General features: G+C 41.5%; 1 protein-coding gene across 1 annotated transcript; it reads right to left on the minus strand.

Moving 5' to 3' along the window:
- Window positions 1-8,718: 8,718 nt before the first annotated feature.
- Window positions 8,719-16,241, minus strand: KCNJ15 (potassium channel, inwardly rectifying subfamily J, member 15). The gene is made up of 2 exons (XM_015418508.1): window positions 16,208-16,241; window positions 8,719-9,859 (listed from the first exon to the last, which is right to left on the minus strand). Exon 2 carries the CDS (start codon window positions 9,841-9,843, stop codon window positions 8,719-8,721), a length of 1,125 nt encoding a protein of 374 aa, XP_015273994.1. The 5' UTR covers window positions 9,844-9,859; window positions 16,208-16,241.
- Between the last annotated feature and the right edge of the window lie 2,171 nt (window positions 16,242-18,412).

An 18,412-nucleotide genomic window follows, 5' to 3' on the forward strand; every position in this document is an offset into this window, starting at 1 on the left:
GACGTAGGCACGCTGGGGGCGGGGCCACGGCCATACAAGGGAAAACCATAGAGTTTTCCCTTGTATGGCTATGCCCCCGCCCCCACTTGCTAGTGACGCGCACGCCAGGGGCGGGGTTCCCCCGGGCCCTGATTCTGCCGCGTCAGAAATCGGGGCTTCAAAGCGGGGGATTCCCCGCCCCCCACCCACATTTGGCAGCCCTAGACATAATGGAACTATAAATAAAACAATGGAGCCATTATTGCCTATGGATGGCAGAAAGCCACATGTAGAAAATAATGGGCACAAAAAAGAATGACTTTTTATAATTTAAAGGAAGGAAGATGCCACCAAACAGTTTATTGGTGGACCAGCTTTCTCTCTTTTCATCTCAGCTCCTGGCACCTGATACCCTCTTAAAATTCTGGGAGAGTTAAGTTTTCATTACTCCCAGAATCTGGGAATGTTTTGGGGGTAATTTCAGATGTCCCTGAGCTGACCTAAAACAGCTAATTTCCAGTTCATTTTTGGCTCAGGTATAGGCATACCCCTAAGGTACACCCTTCAATGTCCACTGAAGCCAATGGTCTCAGAAAGGAATAATTCTGTTCAGTAATGCACCATGAGTTCTGACCTGGATAGCTCAGGATAGCCTGATCATGTCAGATCTTGGAAGCTAAGCATGGATGGCCCTGGCTAGTATTTGGCTGGGTGACCTCCAAGGAATACCTGGGTTGTGACATGGAGGCAGGCAATGGCAAACCACCTCTGAATGTCTCTTGCCTTGAAAACCCTACGGGGTTGCCATAAGTCAGCTGTGACTTGATGGCTCTTTCCACCACCACCAATGCACTGTAAAGCATTTACATTAAGTCAGTTCCTGGCCTGACAGTGTAGAATTATGGTACTGCTCACAGATACTAATAAGCTATGTCGTTTCAACTATGGGAATATATGACAGGGAATGTTGTGCACAAGCACAGTACACATTTTTTTCAAGCACTTGGATCTAGCTTCTGTTGTAGACAGAAGGGTAGCTTTTATCACAGACAAAATACCCTTTTCCCCAACATGTTTAACTTTGATTTTTGCTATAATTAACAAACAATACTGGATGTTCCTACACTCTAACACCTTATATTTGCAGATTATTCATCATCATGCTCTAACAAGTTGCTAAATATTTAGACTGCAAAGTTTGACAGTCACATGGGGTGAGCTGCCACTGAGATCTTATGAACTGACTTTTTTTACATCCTCACACACACAAATGTGTACCATGAAAGCTGAAATTATAAATGCAACTGAACTGTGGAGAAGATCAGTTTGCATTATACCATTAGAACAACAAGAATTCAACACTGAGGTTGAACAAGTGTCCATTAGCACTCAAACATATTGATAAGTAACTCACATATCAAGAACAGGGTCCATAATACACTGGTTCAAATGTTACATGTTATTACTTCGTAACTTTCCAGAGAGATTAAACTACATCTTGTATGCATGGCTTTAAAAATATGCTTCTTTCCCCACTATTCTCCCCCAACACTTGCCAGATTTGACCAGGTTTACAAGTTTATGCGGCATGTGGTCCAAGAAGGTGCAGATGGATAAAGAAAGCATAACAGTTTGATGTAAATGTTTCAAAATCATACTAGCAGAAAAAGGATTTTATTGGTTTTTTTCAACTGAGCAGGTGCTTATCTATTTTACTGTCCCATCCAGATTTACTCCCAAAAGTTTCTATCTCATCTTTTTTTAAAAAAAGAGATGAAGGGCTAGAATGAAGTTCTTTGCCAGCTTAAACCTTACTTGTTTGAATCAGACTCTTTGAGGATCAGGCCACTGAAGTGATGTGGTGAAAGAAGAAAGCAAGGGAAACAGAGCCAGTTGGCTCCCAGACTCCTACATGCTTAATAACTTCCTAGAGAAGGAAAATATTTCTCCACCCTTCCTCTTTCAAGTGTTTAAAAAGTTTGAATTCCTGTTTGCTACACAAAATCGACTGTGGTGTATAGGAGGTCCCAAAAATCTGAGATTTTTATAAACCTTTTCCCTCCAGGAATTTTATGGAACATTCAGTCATAAGTGGGTCTATGTTGTATGTGGTGTTTGCACTTTTAAATGAGGTTAAATTAACTCAGGATAAAAGATCAGCAGGGAAAAAAATGTTGATCTTCACTTTTGAGCATTTTTGTAGTATGAGCATTTTTGTAGTACTGTAACACATCAGTTAACAAAAAGAAAATATCGGGGAAATAATCTAATCAGTGATATAACTGATAACAGTACTTACCAATTGCTGCAAAGTAAAATCTTTAAAACATTTACATAATTTAAAAACAGAAATGGCATTGTTCAAAAATCCTTTTAATAATTCAAAAAACCATATGTATGTTACTCATCAACCTCAGACAAATTTACTTTTTAAAAATGAGCTGCTCAATATTATACTGCCTTTGACTTGAGTTGCCCTTTTGAAAGGCTCAAGTGAAGGTACAATTTGCCAGTTGTTTCCCAGCTCTTTCATAACATTTCTTAAAATGATGGTAGAGGGTTCAAAAAAATCTTGCTTAGAATCTAGAAATAATGCATTTTTTCCAGTTTTTATTCCAACTCATAATGAATTTATTCCTTAAAATGAACTCAGAATGACTTAACTAAAGGTGCCCAGGCAATGGCATTTGTGGGATACAAAGATTAGGGAATGACTTTTTTTCCCAGGAAAAAAAATCTGGCTAACTTGTGACAACCTTATGATTGAGTTTTGATAGGAAAGATCACACAAAACAGCCATATTACTTAAAAGAAGAGTAATACATCATGTTATTTCCTTCTATGATTTATCATATATTATTACCAGCAGCAAGCAACAGAGGAACAGTGCTGCTTTAAAAGTCATTGTTATGATAAATTGACCCAGATTTTTAATGAGTTATGAAAAAAGAATAATAGCCTTATACTATGGAGTAGCCAGCAGAAATATTGGTTCCTTGTGAATTGTACAATATATGTCTTGGGCTTTCATGATTTCCCCCTGTGCAAAAGCACAATGATTTATTCTAATACCATTACACTAAAAAATTGCACTCAAATATACTCCAATAAACAGCACTTATCTTTATTTCAAAGCATTGCTCATCCTCAATATCAAAATGTTAATTAAATTATTATATTTTTATCACAACTTTCAGACAAAAAGTGTATTCCCAAGTGGCCCATATCAACTTAAATTCAACAGATGGGATTTTCAGACTAAAAGACAAGACACACAAGGGAAGAGGAGTGAAAGGGAAAAGTTGAGAATAAACAAGAGCTTGACAATGCCAGAATAAAGTGCTGAGTTGTTAAGCAACATTTATATCCAGTTGAGACCCCAGATTATCTTCTCTTGCCAGGGTTCTCCCAGGGAGGGAGAAGATGCAACACCTCACAAGGCCTTTGCATTAATCTTGATGGTGACAGAAACCAGAGTGTCCTCCTATGTCTGGCTTCAGCAGTTACAAGACAACTGGCAGCTGGAACAGAATTCTTCCTGGCTAGGTGATAGAAAACAAAATCCCTGAAGCTAATTGTTGTTTGGCCAAAGACTGACTGGTCTTCCCCTAGCTAGACTGTTCTTCCTGCCAACAAGTTCCTGAGAGATTAGATTCTCCCGAAGACTTTTGAGGGATCAGATATTAAAAGCAACAAATGGAGCTACCCTTAAAATTGATGGCAAGGAGATAAGAGTTCTGAAAGACATTCCCTTTGAAATAAGGGGGGAAAGGAAGAAATATAGAGACCTGGCTCTGTTTCTACAAAAGAATAACATCTCCTACAAATGGATTGTACCTGAAGTCATACTTTTCAAATTTAAAGACAAGAGGGGAAAAATTGACTCTGTTATGAAAGCACTTGAGTTCTTGCAGCAACAACTGGATCCAACAGGGGAAGAGGACAAGAAGAGCAATAAGGGGAGTAATGATGAAACACTTACTGGAGAAGACTCGGATTCGAAACGTGGGGTGGCTGCCCCCAAGCAAGGATATCAATTGAGGGACAGAAGAGGCAAATGAGAGGCCAATTTTCTCTGAATTTTGGTCTTGTGTCTTAATATTTAAACAATCTTTGTTTTGTTTTTTACTAAGTCAGAATACCTGGACTTGAAAATTTTTAAAGCGACTTTAACTATTCCCTTTTGGTATAGATAGGGGCTCTGGGGCAAGTGATGCTCTGTCTTCTTGGTGCTTGGGGGGGTCAACAGTGGGAGGGCTTCTAATGTCCTGGCCCCACTGGTGGACCTCCTGATGGCACCTGGTATTTCTGGCCACTGTGTGACACAGAGTGTTGGACTGGATGGGCCTTTGGCCTGATCCAACATTGGCATCTCTTATGTTCTTATGTAACAATCACCTTCAATGTAACAAATTAATCTTTTTTACTTAAAGCTACTTTATTGTGATCATTATATGACTGCCATCTCTTGGGGTTTTAGTAGTTTATCTTTACTGTCTCCTGTAGTTTATAGTTTCCCTTTCCTTATTTTCTTGTAGTTTTGGAAAATTAAAAACAAACAAACAACCAAGTTCCTGAGAGAGAAGACCTGTACACTTCCAGTGTCCCTCAGTCCTGTGGTCAGTGGCATAGGGTATTGCGTGTAGTTTCCATCATTGCTGCAGTTACAGGGTAACTCAATAAAGTTGAACCTTCCCATAAAGTCACTCTGTAGCAAATGAGTATATGGGTTATTTATAACCTAACGTAACCACTTCATTTTGTCATTGAACAAGCTAGGCTTACCATTTGCCTACCTGCAGCAGGCACATGCTGGCCCTTGATTGTCCACATGGGGATGAAAAAAATGGGGGGAAATGATGTCACAAATGCTGTTCCACACTTCTGTGTGACCACCCAGAAGTGACTTCATGGTGCTCACAATGCTCTTGGAATTCCCCCTTATTTCTATGGTCTTTACCATGGAGATTGGGGAAATTCCTAGAAGGACATGAAGGATGTGATGTCACTTCCAGGTGGAGGATTCACTGTCCAGGATCCCTCCCTCCCAAAGCTCTTGGAATCAGCAGATGTAGAGCTGGCAACCCTAAGCATTCTTCTTAGTAGTCCATTTATACTGAACCCATTTGACTCACCCTTGACATACATGAACTATACTATAAAATTTGGTTCCATTTTGGAATCTTAAGGGTAGTTCATGATGACCGTGTTTAAGGAATGTACCACTTTGATTGCTTAACTAAACTTTTTTCCTTTAAAAAACTTTTAACGTGTAGAAAATTGGTATTAAAAAATTTCTAACCTTCTTTCTGACATTTTAATTTTCTGTGCATAGTGATTTAATTTATGAGAATCAAATTCACTTGCATGCTAAAGTGATATAACCTGAAAGCAGTTTCACTTGATGAGCTATGTATCTATAAAAAGGTAAAGGTTCCCTTGCTCGAAAGCCAGTCGAATCCGACTCTAGGGTTGCGGTGCTCATCTCCATTTCAAAGCCGAAGAGCCAGCGCTGTCCGAAGACGTTTCTGTGGTCATGTGGCTGGCATGACTTAGCACCAAGGTGAACAGAACGCTGTTACCTTCCCACTGAAGTGGTACCTATTTATCTACTTGCAATTTCTTGCTTTCGAACTGCTAGGTTGGAAGGAGCTGGAACTAGAGATGGGAAGCTCACTCCGTCATGTGGCAACTCGGGTCTTGAACTGCTGAACTACCAACTTTCCACAGCCTGCAGTTCAGCATCTTAACCACTTGAGCCACCGCAGCTCCTATGTATCTGTACTAGGCCTAAGTTTAGCAAGGTGTAAGTATGGGAATGTCTGAGGCACATTGGCATAATTTGTAGTTTCTCACTAATACTAGTTATGACAGGAGTCTATTAGTTCCAGGGTCATCCTGTACTCTCTTTATACTCATGCTAGGTATATTCATTTAGTGGCTTGAGTGTTACGTTAAGAACTGGGGAAACCAGGTTCAAATCCCCATTTTACTGGTTGACCATGGGCCAGTTCTCTTCTTTCAGCCTAGCTTACCCTCACAGGGTTGGTGATGAGGATAAAAAGGGAAAGGGAGTCAAAGTAGTTACAAGCTACTTTGGGTAACCTTTGGAGAGAAAAGTGGAGTAAAATATCAAAAATAAATAAACCCTCTCTTTTATGTTGTATCCTTCCAGGGTGCTCATGATAGTGGTATATATGGATAGGGTCAACCCATCGCAATAACTGGGCTTTCTCAGTCAACACAGTATTTTCATGAATTTTGGTAATATTCCTAGAGGCTACAAAGCAGGGTGAGAACAGTTGTCTATTCAGAACTAGGGACGGAAACATGCCTTTACTCCAATTTGTCTTTGGGATATTCCTGATAGGATGTGCATTCAGTGTTTCCGAGCTGAATTAATACCCAAATCATACCTTTTTAGCATGATTCAGGCATTAGTTAAGCTGTATCAGACTGTATCTGATTTTGGGGAGAGGCTCCAGCAGCTACACTGCAAATTTGAGGCCTCTACCTCAAACTGCCTCCCCGCAGCTTACTGAATATCCCCTAGGAGATTTGTCATTGACTATAATGGCTCCATAGTGTATAATAACACTGAAAAATTTGGGATTCCTGAATTTTACAAGAATTTCAATACAATACTGATATTGGAATTTGGGTTTTCAAGGCAATACCAAATTTTCAAGGGTCCAAACCCCCCAAATCTGGAAAATACTGAATTTTTTTCCTTGCACATCCCTAGTTCCTGACTGACTAAGATCATATTGGGAAGAGACCCATAAAGCTAGCAAATTGCAGACTGGAAGGAGAAGCATCTTTGAAACTGTTGGCAAAGGGGTTCTGTTACATTTTGTCCCTGACCATCGTGCCTTTGATCTGAAACCTTTGCTGGCTAAATAATTGGTGCAATGCTTAAGCATATAGGTTGGATCCCATGTATATCCCATGCACAGGAGCATTACTTCCCCCTCCCCCTTGCATCCTTTTACATGCATCGTTCTTTGCCATGAGCTCACACCCGCAACCAAATACACAATAAAATATAGGGTAACCATATGAAGTTGATGGGTTGGCCTTACCATGCCACATAGAATCACTAAATAGTAAAATCTAGATCAATCTTTTTATAGGCTAGCTAAACATTAAACAGACCATGTGAAATATTTGACTGTAAATGTTTCAGAAAGCTTTATTCAGGAATATTAAACAATGGTCCAAAGCAAGCATGTTACAATATGTTACTATAATGCTACTACTGTGTTACTATATGTTACTATAATGCTATATACACTGCATAAAAACACTAGTGTTAATTGCAATGGTATGTTTTTGACTTTTTAACAACTATTTTCACTCCATGCTTAGATTTTTTTTAAAAAAATTAACTATAAAAAATAGCACCATAAAGCTGAGTATTCTCTAAAACACTCAAGATCTTTCTATTATTTAATTTACAGCTGATCAGTTACACTGCTGAGTGAGAGATAGTCTTCCCCTACCAGACTTCCAAGGCCAATAGGGAAGAAACTGTGCTTCGATGCTCCTTTCCATTCTTGGGGCTAGGGAGGCGGTCAAAGAGTAGTGCAAGATGCTTGTAACCTGGAGGCAAGCATTTTCTTTAGCTCATCAGGCATCTTGCATTGTTGTTTGTCATAAAAAGGTAGTGTCTTCCTCTGTTCTTCCTTCTTCACGCTCCTTTGACATGCTCATTCACTCCTCAGACATAACAGACATTTACTCTGGCTCTGGGAAGGATTCTTTAATCTAGTGGATGCTTCTGGATAACTCTTCAACAGTTGGAAGGTTCACAATTTTTAAAGGAGGTTCTGCACTAGTATTAAAAATGGTGTTCATACCAACCTCGCCTCAAGCTCTCATGACATTGGGGCAGCCATTTTAGAGTCTGCCTGCTATTATCAAACAGTTTTCTCTGTGTGAAAACTGATTTGTAAAAACCTGATTTCTAACCCCACTATTTTTCTGCACAGATTTTTTTTCTTTTCTTAACTGATGTGAAGCTAAGTAAATAAAGGTAACAGTAAAGGTTTCCCTTGCCTGAAAGCCAGTCAAATCCAACTCTAGGGTCGCAGTGCTCATCTCCATTTTCAAGCCGAAGAGCCAGCACTGTCCGAAGACGTCTCCGTGGTCATGTGGCCGACATGACTAGACACCAAGGTGCACGGAATGCTGTTACCTTCCCACCAAAGTGGTACCTATTTATCTACTTGCAATTTCTTGCTTTCCAACTGCTAGGTTGGCAGGAGCTGGAACCAGAGACAGGAGCTAACTCCGTCTTGCAGCACTCGGGTCTCAAACTGTTGAACTACCAACCTTCCAGCCTGCAGTTCAGCGTCTTAACCACTGAGCCACCACAACTCCTAAGTAAATAAAACCCTCCATATTAACTTTCAAAAGCAACTCTTTTATCCTACTTATACAGCTAAATTATGTTGAATACATATTTGGAAACATTTGTTCAACATATCAAACTCCACATATTGACTGAAAAGCAGAAGGGTCTGTTACAAAAGTTGACATATGGGGACACCCTTAAGAGAAATCCATTCTAGTTATCCCACTTTATAGCCCCAAACAGCTCCACCCAATTCAAGCAAACTTAATAATGATGTGTTCAGATACTCTCCACATCATAGCAGTTTAGACAAGACTTTGCAGCCTATCCATTGTTAAGGAAAAAAAATATACACTTAGTTATAGTTTGTGATAAATAAGAATTCAAACATTGCTTTGCTGAAATAACATTGTTCTGCGTTCTCTGTTTCTTTGGTCTTCCTTTCTATATTGTTCTTCCAGTTTTTGCTTCTCAGAATCCATACTGTACAAGCTGCAATCTGCACTTCTGATCTGCTCAAACTGACTGAAATCTGCGACATATTTCCCATTTTGAGAGACAGAAATCACAGGCATAAACTCATAACCCCAGAAGATTTCCTCTGGAACATATGAGGTTCGGCTCTGGCAAACAGCACTTGTTGACTCAACTGTGGCATTCAAGAGGACAACAAGTTCAAAATCTTTTTCTTTTAGGTTTTGGGGTGTAAGATCTCTCAAAGGACTGTTCTCATCCAATATATGGTAAAAAGTCAAAGGTAAGATCAAGAAAGGACTTTCAGATGAGGAATCAACATAGAATTTGACAGTAGCTTGGTTAAGCAGGATCCTCTCTCCTTCTTTGGTTTCATAGGTCTGCAGAAGCTTTCCAGCTAGCTGACACTGAATCAGAAGGCTCTTTCTCATATTTGCCACTCGAATCACCAGGCAAAGATGTCCATTGTGTTTGGTGATGACAGCACAATGACTGAATTTAATGGTCTCGGCCCGCTTTTTAGGTCTGGCAATTTTGGCTAGGAAGGTACCAGTGATGAAGATTTCAATCAAAGTTGTGATGACAAGTTGAGCAACTAAGAGGAAAATGGCATGAGGGCACTCCTCAGTGATGAAACGAAAGCCATAACCAATAGTTGTTTGGGACTCCAAAGAAAAGAGAAATGCTCCAGTTAGGGAGTTTACATTCATGACACAGGGGACATGTTTGTGCGAGAATTTCTTTTCTTCCAAGTCTCCATGAATAAATGCAATGGCATAGTAAATTACTCCAAAAAGAAACCAAGTCATTACAAAAGTAGCTACAAACAAAGTAAGTTTATATCTCCATTTCATGTCAATGACTGTGGTCCACAGATCCTGAAGATAAAGCAAGTAAATACCATCCACCTTATCAATCCTGACATTGCTGTGGCCACTTTTGGACATCACACGAGGTTTGCATTTCTTCACCTTAGCACCAATGGCCTCATTTACTAGCGGGCTTTGTGACATGTTGATCTGTGTAGCTTCCATTGTCAGTGTCTCAGACCTAAAAAGAGAGGGGGACATGGTTAATATAAGAAAACATTAGCAATGGCATAATAAGTAGACTCTACATTAAAATAATTGAAGGATTATGATTACATTACATTTGTATAGTCAGAAAGCCGCTAGATTTTAAAGTTGTCAGAAGAGGCATGAAATGTTGTATCAAGCAGAAAATAATCTACCTGATTTCCACATCAAGATAAATTGTCTATCTGGAAAATAATTGTATCACAGCAACTCTTCCTTTTACTATAATGCTTCTCAAGTATATCATGTATGGAAACAAATAAAATGCAGGCACTCGGGAGAACAGTCTTTCATCAAAACTTGAGCTGTTTAACTTGATCCCGCCAAGCCAATCTTGTACTTATGCCTCCACTGGAAATGCTGGCAAAAATACTTTTAAACAACAATTTTGATTGTGATTTTCTCAAATGAAATAATTATTTCTAGCTCTTCACTGAGCATGCAACTGTGCTTGAGAGACAGGAAAGTAAACAGTCTCATGAATGCAGAGGAATATTTGAGGGGGGGGATCTTTGCACCTGAAAATTCTTCAAAGGTTTACATCATGTGCCTCTCCCATTTCAAAGTGGAAAACTGGAGATAATTCACAAATACAGCTTTATAGCATTTGGACCCAGCCAAGGGCAACCACAGAAGACAATGGATCACAAAACTCTCCTCATTTGTTTACTGTGTATCCCAGTTCAGTCCAGGTGGAGATTAAGTGTGCCTACATCCAGGACCGAACAAAGCAAAGAGCACAGGAGGAGACTGTCGTTGCTAGCTTGAAGAGACAAAAAAGACACACAGTTTCCAGAATCAGACAGTTACGTAGTGCAAGGCCAGAGCAAGTTAACAGGAGTTTCCAATAACAAAACTTCCTGATTTAAAAAAAAGCTCCCAAATTTGCATCCTTTGTAGTCTGCTGCTTCGTGCAGCTAGTATTGTTTTGTTCCATTGTTTGGCTTCAAGAGAGAGCTTTAATAAGTGATTCATTTGTGTGAGCCACAGGAAAAAAAAATACGTCTCCCTTGTAACTACATAAAAGATAGTTTCTGGAAATCAAAGACGGACTTATAGTAGAGATGTGTGCCAGCCGAGGATAGCAATGTAATTATTCATGATTGTAACTTTCCTGTTTGTCAGTAGAAGAATATTTATGTTTACACCCATGACTGAGTAACTGCTGGCAGGATGAAGATAAATGACAATTTTAGTCTTATTTCCTTCAGCAGCTACAACTATTAAGGCTGAACTCCTTTTTTCTAAGGTTTACTGTAGAAAAGGGAGTGCTTAACTGAGGTATCCCAATGCATTAAAAAAAATAGTGGGACTGTCAAATCAACACACATACACTGCACAACATATCCGGACAACGAACAGGAAAAAGAGATTACAAAACCTTGAGCGATCTGAACAAAAACAATAGAGAGCGGGAGCATATTAGTGGGGGTAGCAACCCATTCACAAATGCTTTTTAGACAAGCCAAAAAGTTGGAAATAGAACTAAGGAAATGCAGCCTAACAACATGCAGAACTACCAACATGCAAATTCCTACAGGGAAAAAATGCATGACATGGTGACTAAAGAGAATCCACAGCTGATCACATGCTGGACAGGAAAAGACAGTCATATTTTTAAACCTAATGGAGAGCAGCCTGATAAGGAATGTTTAAGTCCCTCACCCCCATTCCAGGGACAACTTCTCTCTTTGTTTCTACAACCTGTGCAACGTCTACATGCCCTCTGGTGCCCAAATGGAACTCCTATGGCAGTCTCTGGCAGCAGGGAGCAGCAGGTTCTTTTGTGTGGGTAGAACCTGAATGGAAAAGCCCTTAGGGATGAAAGCTCCACATGTCCACCAGAGCCCCTGAACCTAGGAGGAAATGTTGGGTTGGGGTGCCTGGAGTCACACACAGGGACAACTCCTTTGGCTAAGGTTGGGACCAAGCCAATGCTCCTCCTTCCTTTTCTCACAGGCATTTCTTTAGAGAAAGTACAACTGCCTACTGTTTAAACACTGTGGTTTGTTTACTCATAAGTAAATTCCCAAATGATGTGGACCAGTGGAATCTCTTTTTACAAGCATGCTCCTTCTTGGATAGACAGCTTTTACTGCTATTTATTTACTAATTAAAATTTTTCTATCCCACCTTTTCAAGAAAGTTCCAAGAGGTTCACAAAAGAGTGAAGTGACAGCCAGGGAATGTTTCCTCTTCAGGACTTCCGTTGTACTGGAAGTCCCTTGCCAGGCTCAGTTTGTAAAGAAGAATTTCAGCCTTGAGAGTCAGAACAGTGTAATGATTAGAGAGTCAGAATAGGATATGAGACACCCAAGTTCTAATCCTCACTCTGCCATGGAAGATCACAAGGTGACTTTGGGCCAATTACTTTCTCTCCTAATAGACCCCACAGGGTTATTATGAGGATAAAATGGAGGAGGGGAACGTTATTGTAAGCTGCATTGGGTCACATTGAAAAGAAAGGTAGGATATAAATCTATGGCCCCTGCCACACGGGGGGAAATTGAGGCGGGCAAAGTGCGGCTTTTGAAAGCCGCACCAAAAGAGACACGCGGCGGCGGGATCACACAGATCCCGTGAGCCACCGCGCAGTTGCTCCCCGGCATGATCAGATGTCGGGGAGAAAGCCACGGAAGGGAGCGCGAGGCTGCCGGCTGCGCATGTGTGCGCATGCGCAGTTTGACTGGGAGCCTCGATTGCTCTGGAAGACGGGCGTTCCAGCGATCCGACAGCTGCGCTTGATGGGGCCAAAACCTTCCATGTGACCGGGACCTATATATATAATAGAAAGTCCCCTCACCATAAAATCAATGCCCAAGTCGAACCCTTGGACCTAGAAGCATGAAATTCGGGGAGAGCACTCCTACCTTGACATAGATGCTCACTAAGAAGGGATTTTTAGAAATTCAACCACTAAGGGAGTCAAAAGGGGTAAAATGTGCTCCATCTATTGTTTTCTATGTGGCCGCCATGCTGCTGCCTCCTTGCATCCCCCACTCTCTGATTGGTCAGCTGCAGAGCTCAGTGTTCTGAGGTAAAAACAGTTACAAGAGACTGCAGAATGGCCAATCACCTCAGGTACTGCAGTGCTGCTGGCCCAGCTTCCCTTATGGCTTCAAACACACTCCCCCTACACCTGACAGGCGGCTGTCTGTTAGGTGCAGCAGTGAGTGCAGGGTGCTTTAAGCCATCAGGGAGCCCACCCCAGCAGTAATGCCTTAGCAATCATGCTGGCAAAGCCTCCACAATGGCTTGCAGTACCCCTCCTCCCTACACTGGATAGGCAGCTACCTGTCAGGTGTAGGAGAGGGAATAGGATGCTTACAGCCATCAGGGAAACTTGCTCAGCAGGATTGCCTGAGTGCAGGGTGCTTTAAGCCATCAGGGAGCCCACCCCAGCAGTAATGCCTTAGCAATCCTGCTGGCCAAGCCTCCACAATGGCTTGCAGTACCCATCCTCCCTACACTGGATAGGCAGCTACCTGTCAGGTGTAGGAGAGGGAATAGGATGCTTACAGCCATCAGGGAAACTTGCTCAGCAGGATTGCCTGAGTGCTGCAGCTGGCCCAGCCTCCCCGATGCCTTTAAACACATTTCCCTCCCCAATACTAGACAGGCAGGTGTCTGTCAGGTGTAGGAGCAGGGCCAGGATACTTCAATCCATCAGGGAAGCTGCCCAAGCAGAAGCACCTTAGCAATGCTGGTGGGCCAGCCTCCCCAGAGGCTTTAGACACTTTCCCACCCACCCTTCCTCCAACTGACAGGTGGTTGTTTGTCAGGTGCAGGAGCAGAGCATTGAAAGCCATCAGGGAGGGTGCCCAAGCAGCATCACCTTATCAATCCTGCTGATTCATCCTCCCCAATGCCTTCAGACACACTACCCCTCCTACACCTGACAGACAACCGCCTGTCAAGGGTTGGAAGGGGCGTGGAGTTCTTAAAGCCATCAGGGAGGCTTGCTTAGCAAGATTGCCTTAGTGCTGCTGCTGGCCCAGACTCTTCGATGCCTTTGAACACAATCCTCCCCTTATACCAGACAGGTGGGTGTTTGTCAGGTGCAGGAGCAGAGCCAGGGTACGTTAATCCATCAGGGAGTCTGCCCTTTAGCCACACTCCCACCCAATATGGAAATATACCCCAAATTTGTAGAAAAGTGGTTTCCTGTATCAGGTTATTTAACTTCTCACAATGTGGGTTCTGGAAAATTGGTTCATATGAACTTGCTTAATATCTGATTGCTCAGTTGTTGTTTTGATTATGTATATGTCCCACTTCTTAAATATAACATAAATGAGAAGCATTTTTTAAAATAAAAAAAAGATGCCCTGCACTCAAAAAATAAATAAAGCAATGCCCAGGCCAAACCCCTGCACCAAGAAACCCAAAAAAAAGGGGGAATGCCCACCATGATGTCAGCCCCCACTACAAAGAGATTTCTAAGAAACACGACCCCTGAATGGGTAAAAAAGGGGCAAAATGTGTTCCCCCGATTGTTTTCTATGTGCCTGGCAGGCTGCTGCCTCCTTGCTCCCCCCCCTCGATTGGTCAACTGTGTAGCTTAGAGTCCTGAGGTAATACCTGCCTGTTTGCACCAACCTCCCTCTGATTGTTCAGCTGTGGATCTCAATGTTTTGAGGTAAAAACACAGTTAAAAGAGACTGCAGACAGTTGAGGACAGTTACAGAAATCAGCAATTCAGACTCTTGAATAGACATTTCTCATAACAGCCAGCATGGCATCACAGAGAGGACCTTCAGTAGAGGAGGGGGGGGGACAGTACATATGTCTCACTTCATTTTTTACACTACAATCTTCTCCATTAGAATTCCTACAACAAATGTTACATTTCAAACTTCACATCATCAGTACTATATCTGGATTTATGGAACTTAAATACCATAGTGAAGCATGGGTATCAGGCTAGTATCTAAATAAATACACGCAGTGCTCTTTTTGTAGCAGGAACTCCTTTGCATATTAGGCAACACACCCCTAATGTAGCCAATCCTCCAAGAGCTTACTGTAGCCCCTGTAAGAAGAGCTCTGTAAACTCTTGGAGGATTGGCTACATTAGGGGTGTGTCGCCTAATATGCAAAGGAGTTTCTGCTACAAAAAGAGCCCTGATAAATCGACATTGCAGTTTATAATCTCCCCTTTCGAGAAAGGGGTACTTGCAAGGACAGTTCCAGCCAGCTTGCTCCCTGAAATACGCATGGACCTACTCAGCCAGTAAGCACCCTAGCGTGTCACTTAATGCCAAAAGCTAGCTTGGAACAGTACACTTTGTACAATGTGATGTCCACAAATCTTTGGCTGAAGATAGAGAAACTTCTCACCACTAAACATGGAGCTGAGATCAGGGACAAAACCTGATCTGTACTAAAGTCCAGGTTTGAGTAACAGCTTTTACCCAGAAATACCAGCTGTCTGGAAACCCGTAACAATAATCATTGGAAGATGGAAAGTCTGAATCAGTCAGAGGAAAGGGGCTGTACTCCAAAATCTTATGACTCAGTAGGAGAAGCTAATTGTGGGGAAGGTTACATCAAGGCACTGGGAACCCATGTTCCACTTTACTTCCATCTTCCTCACATCTTCTTCATTAATCTGAACAGGTATTTCCTCAGTTCATCCTCTGTCCCCATCTGTTACTTTGACACATACCTACATCTCCTGCTTGCATCAGCATTTCTTAAATCTTGCCACCATTGTAGTCATATTTTCTATTTCTTTTCTGTTTGATGTTTGTAATTTTTTTTTAAAAAATAAACATCTAACACATGGGGGGGATACACCCTTTAAAGATGTGTGTCTTAAGAACACAAGTTTTTTGATTGAAAGGAAGCAGCCACCAAGAACACTTCTGTATGTTCCTTTCATGCTTTGTTGCTTTGATCCCAAATGTTCTTAGACACTCATAAGAGATCTAACTGGGACACCAAAGTAGTTTGAGGGGCTCAAAGCCTTTTAGAGCTTTAGCATGTCAAATCAGACTACATTCATCTCTGAATAAAATTGGAGAACATTTGTGAATCTCCAAGACAGTGCTGTTTTCCTCCCTCAATCTTTTCTCAGACAGAACTACTTCAGGTTGTCTCTTCCAAAGAGCCAGAATTAGTATGTATGTCTTATCCCTGCATGACCTATGAGTACAACTGGCCTTGCTTTCACTTTTTCAATTGTTCATTGGCTCCTGTGATCTTTCATTTTCTCACTGATATTTTCAGGCAGTGTCTCCACTGTTGTCAATGTCATACAGCAAAGAATGTCTGAATCTTGACCTCAGAGTATTAAATAAGTATTAGAATAGTATCTCACCAGTCCTTGGTGCTTTCCTCTCTCCATTTGTGTTCTTTATTAGGGAGCATTCGTGTACCAGTTAGTCACTTCCTTTCATCTCCTGGAATGGATCCCGTCAGATCCTGGCCTTTCCCCACCCAACTTCCTGCATGTTGTTTCCTTCATCATCTCTCTTCTTTCTTTTGTACATATCTTTACAACCCAGAGAAATTCATGTTGGATTCTTTAGACTGAAAAACTTCACCTTTGTTCTCTGCTGTGCTTGTCAAATGAGTAGATAGCTGCCAGGCTTGATGTGCTGCCTCAGGTCAATAGTCACTCTGTTTCAGTATTGTAGCCCATACTAGCGGCACCAGAGGAAAAGACCCTGAGGCAGGCAGTGAGTTTATCCTTAAAGGCAATCCTCATTCCCCCTCCTCCTTCTTCTTCCCAGATTGACTGACTTGTGCCTGGAAGCATGGAAGATTGCATTCTTTCCAAACCTCGGCTTTGTTTATTCCAATATTCGCTGTCGTAACACTAGATATTCCAGTTACTCCTATAAATACACAGTCCATTTTTCTAGTCTTTTCATTGTCAGTGACACATGGTGGGCCAATGCGTTCTCCAGCCTGATTTTGCGGAGAAATGGAAAAGCTTTCATTGTGCCAGACTAGCATCCTCCTCCTTTTGTTGCTGACAAGCGATCTCTTATTCTTGTGCTGGGACACAGACTGAAAGGAAAGGATGGGCCTGTCCATCTCCTACAGTGGTACTAGCAAATATTTTGTAGGAAAGGTTTCAGTGAAAATTGTGGAGATTGAGTAGCAGTCCCACATAGATCAGGAAGACCAACTAAGAGGCATGAAGAGGGACTGGCATCATGTGAGGATGGACCTTGTGTGTACAATCAGAGTGAGTTGGTAGCAGTGCATGCAAGGGATATCTCTCTCTCTCTCTCTCTCTCTCTCTCTCTCTCTCTCTCTCTCTCTCTCTCTCTCTGTGTTTGTTTGTTTGTTTGTGTGTGTGTGTGAGAGAGAGCGAGAGCGAGAGAGCACTATATGATGAAATTAAATGTGGCAGTCTGTACTGCAGACAACCATTTTATTTCATTTTAATAATAATGGCCCAAAGAATTCTGGGAATTTTAATTTAGTGAGTTGTTGAGAATTATCACTTAGAGATTTTAACACTGTCCTTCCACCTCACCTCATATACAGAAGTGGAGTTCCTCAGGAAGAGGGACAACCTCAAACATTTTTAGCAGAAAAGCAGGATAAGTAGGTGGGTAGATGGATAGGACAGAACAGCTGCAGTGAAAGAGTTAGGAATTATCTGATATACTAGGGTTTGGTAATGAAATCACCTTACCCTTCTTTGGACTATTCATTGGATCGGATTTTGTTTCATGGGACTTCAGAGGTAGTTCCCCAGTATACTGAAAATGAAATTGATGAAGGCTGCCTTAGCTGCTGAAAGTCAATGTCATTTTTAATACACTGGGAGAACACTCACTATTTTAAGTTTACATAGGAATGAAGCTCCAAGACTAGGAATGTGATTCAGGCATCTCAGAATTGCACACCCTCAGGGTAAAAGGACGCTACAGAAGAGAACAAAAGGAAGACAAGGTACCTGGGTCCAGAGAGCAAGAGAAGAGGAGCAGGAGAGAGGGTATGCGTACCTCCTCTTCTGTACTCTAAGGGCTCCACTTGATGTTGGCAAATTTTGACAAAACATGTTTGGAACAAATCCCATTCAGGTTTGGAGGAATGAAATCTCAAATGGGACAGACCTTTAGGAATTCATTCATTCCTATAGAAATGACTGTTGTTCTGTTGTTTGTATGTAGTGCTGGAAGCGTATGTTGTTTCTGTAATTCATGCACTGAAGATTGTGTCTTCGTTTACAAATTAACTTTCTGCACATGTTCCAGTTCTTAGCCTCAGGTTTCTGAGGTGGCTTCTAATCAAAACATAAAAATGCAATATATAATAAAACCCTGAAACCAAGTATGAAAACAACCTTAACTTTTGCATCCTAAAACTTCTTTAAAGCAAGCAAGCAACAATCAAGAACAAAGACAACTCAACACACACAGGCCTGGGTCAACAGAATGGTTCTAGCCTGGTGTCTGAAACTAGAAAGACTGGGCAGTGGGCACGCAGCAGCAGGCAGGCTGTTCTAATGTCCGGTCTTGCTGTGCAACAGCCTCTATCTTGAGCAGCAATCCACATCCTTTCT

This window comes from Gekko japonicus, unplaced genomic scaffold (assembly GCF_001447785.1).
Source record: "Gekko japonicus isolate JY-2015 unplaced genomic scaffold, Gekko_japonicus_V1.1 scaffold242, whole genome shotgun sequence".
Lineage (NCBI taxonomy): Eukaryota > Metazoa > Chordata > Lepidosauria > Squamata > Gekkonidae > Gekko > Gekko japonicus.